General features: G+C 41.1%; 1 protein-coding gene across 1 annotated transcript in view; it reads left to right on the forward strand.

Moving 5' to 3' along the window:
- Ncor1 (nuclear receptor corepressor 1) overlaps positions 1-3,287 on the forward strand; it is a 159,604-nt gene that overhangs the window by 139,323 nt on the left and 16,994 nt on the right. Inside the window, exons 36-37 of the mRNA XM_013347052.2 lie at positions 270-435; positions 774-1,267. Coding sequence (XP_013202506.1) covers positions 270-435; positions 774-1,267 — 660 coding nt within the window. The remainder of the gene's footprint in view (positions 1-269; positions 436-773; positions 1,268-3,287) is intronic.

Below are 3,287 nucleotides of genomic sequence, written 5' to 3' on the forward strand. Positions count from 1 at the left end.
CCAGGCTGGTCTTGAACTCACAGAGATCCGCCTGCCTCTGCCTCCCAAGTGCTGGGATTAAAGGCGTGCGCCACCACCGCCCGGCTCCTTTTGGTTTTTCGAGACAGGGTTTCTCTGTAGTTTGGAGCCTGTCCTGGAAAGTATCAAGTTTCTTATTCTCATTTTCTATCTAGTAATACTAGGAATTAAAAATTCCATAAAACTTTTTGCCTTTATTTTTGTATTTGCTACTTTTAGGTTATCAGTGTTTCTTTTTCTTCTCTCTTCAGGCTCAGAACAGCCTGGCCGACCTGGCAGCCACGGATATGTTCGTTCCCCTTCCCCTTCAGTAAGAACTCAGGAGACCATGTTGCAACAGAGACCCAGTGTTTTCCAAGGAACCAATGGAACCAGTGTAATCACACCTTTGGATCCAACTGCTCAGCTACGAATCATGTCAGTCTTTTGTACTCTCATAAATGTTTGACCAAAATAAGTACATATTTTGTATTTTTTTTTATTTTATTTTAATTTACATTATTGATGACTAACTCTGCGTGTGTGTGTGTGTGTGTGTGTGTGTGTGTATCAGAGGACAACTGTGGGAGTCTTTCTTTCTACCATGTGGTCCTGAGGATGATTGAACTCAGGTTGTGAGCCACAATGATTGACTAAAATAGTCAAACTTTTCTATTTTTTTTTTTAAATGTAATTCTTTCATTTTCTCCACAAGCATCACTCCTCCCCCAACAACTATTCTTCCCTTAAGTACCTTTCTTTTATTTTGTTTATAGGCCACTGCCTGCTGGGGGCCCTTCAATAAGCCAAGGCCTGCCAGCGTCCCGTTACAACACTGCTGCGGATGCCCTTGCTGCTCTTGTGGATGCTGCAGCTTCTGCACCCCAGATGGATGTTTCCAAAACAAAAGAGAGTAAGCATGAAGCTGCCAGGTTAGAAGAAAATTTGAGAAGCAGGTCAGCAGCAGTTAGTGAACAGCAGCAGCTAGAGCAGAAAAACCTGGAGGTGGAGAAGAGATCTGTTCAGTGTGTGTGCACTTCTTCAGCCCTTCCGAGTGGCAAGCCCCAGCCTCATGCCTCAGTAGTGTTTTCTGAGGCTGGGAAAGATAAAGGGCCTCCTCCAAAATCCAGATATGAGGAAGAGCTAAGGACCCGAGGGAAGACTACCATTACTGCAGCTAACTTCATAGACGTGATCATCACCCGGCAAATTGCCTCGGACAAGGATGCGAGGGAACGTGGCTCTCAAAGTTCAGACTCTTCTAGTAGCTGTATGTATCTCAATCCGAGTTTCACAATGTGATATCTGAGTAAAGAATTACTTTATTCTTTAGGTAAAGCACGGCCTGATATGAAGCAATCCTAATGCTTGACAGTGATATGAGAGAAAGTGTTATGGGTGTAAAAATGTATCTTCTAATATTCTTATGACTTACATACCCCCATGTCCTAAGTAGCCCACCAATATATTATCTAGGAAAAAACCCATAGATTTATAGTTAGTTAGAAGTGGCTACATGAAAAATAGATCTTCTGAAGGTATTTTAGGCATCTGAAAAGTAATGGGAATATCTTCAAGATCTGAGCTACCACAATGTAGTCTCTCTGAGAAACTGTTTGCTAGATTCACTATCTCCCAAAGCCTCTAAGGTCCTTTTTCTCCTCTTTCTTTCTTTCTTTCTTTCTTTCTTTCTTTCTTTCTTTCTTTCTTTCTTTCTTTCTTTCTTTCTTCCTTCCTTCCTTCCTTCCTTCCTTCCTTCCTTCCTTCCTTCTTTCTTTCTTTCTTTCTTTCTTTCTTTCTTTCTTTCTTGGATTTTTTTTTTGAGGCAGAGTTTCTCTGTCCTGGAGCTAGCTCTTGTAGACCAGGCTGGCCTCAAACTCACAGAGATCTGCTCGCCTCTGCCTCCAAAGTGCTGGGATTAAAGTTGTGTGCCATCACCACCTGGCTATGCTTTTGAAAATTGCTTATGAGTGATGAGATAGCAGCCCAAGGCACTTACCACTAAATCTGATGATCTCAACCCCATAGTGGAAGAAGAGACCTGACCCTTGGCATCAATTTACTTCCACATGTATGCAGTGATAATGTGTGGCTTTCCATACACAGAAGTAAATATATAGATGAAATATAATTTCACTTTTTTTCTTAGCTGTGACCTAAATTCTACTCTATATTGAATTTTAAACAAAAACAAGCATGCTTAAATAAGCAGGTGTGATACGGAAAGCAGCTTAATCATGTAGTCATTTTTCAGTATCTCCATTAAGGAAATTGAATAGCACTGGAGTAAAATGTAATTCTGACCTCCAAGTGTCCACTTATGTAATTAACAAGTTATTGGAGTGGGCAACTCGTTAGTGAACTACAGAAGAAATACTTCCTTTAACCTGGAATTAAGAAAGTGTATGATGTAGGTTTTCAATGTGAGAAAACTGGAAGCTCAGGGAGAAGAGAGCAGCATAGGCATCTTGGAGGGAGCCGTGGATTAGTATGCTATAGTCAACTCACATACCGAACTTTGCTTTGGGAGCTTGTTTTTCAGCAGCCTGCAAACAGGAAGATTTTCTGTTCCTATCTTTGAGTACAATTACCTTTTCTATCACTGGCAACATCCTGCATGATACATGGGCTAGTGACCACTATCCAGTGTCATTTTCTGTGTGACTCCTGAGAGCCTCTCTCATCCTTTACCTTGCATCCGAATCTTCAAGAGCACCAGGAATATAGTTTGCAATTAGACTGTATACTGACTAGTTATACTGTTAGTTTTTGTCATTTGAGATGTTGGTTCATAAGCATCGATGAGTAACAATAAATACAAGACTTTCAAGTCAGAAGGGTACTTAAAATATAATGGTTTATTTTAGCTCCTCAGCATTGTTTCCATGACAGGTAGAGGTATATAGAGATGTCCATTTAAATAGTAAGAGCAGTATGCAGTGGCCAAGTAGTTCACCTTCTATGCCTGTGTTCAGCCAGTGTCTTGGGCTCTGGTACAGCCTATAGATGGCCTCTACAGGAGAAGATTCTTAGCAAGTTCTGCCTGGATCTCCCCAAATTTCAGCTCTAAAGCATGGCAGCTTTGTAGAAAACTGCCCATGACCTACATTTGCAGAGCCAAATAATTCTCTTTTTTTATGTTTATTTATTATGTATACAATATTCTGTCTACGTGTATTCCTGCAGACCAGAAGAGGGCACCAGACCTCATTACAGATGGTTGTGAGCCACCATGTGGTTGCTGGGAATTGAACTCAGGACCTTTGGAAAAGCAGGCAATGCTCTTAACC

The sequence above is a fragment of the Microtus ochrogaster genome, chromosome 7 (genome assembly GCF_000317375.1).
Source record: "Microtus ochrogaster isolate Prairie Vole_2 chromosome 7, MicOch1.0, whole genome shotgun sequence".
Taxonomy (NCBI): Eukaryota; Metazoa; Chordata; class Mammalia; order Rodentia; family Cricetidae; genus Microtus; species Microtus ochrogaster.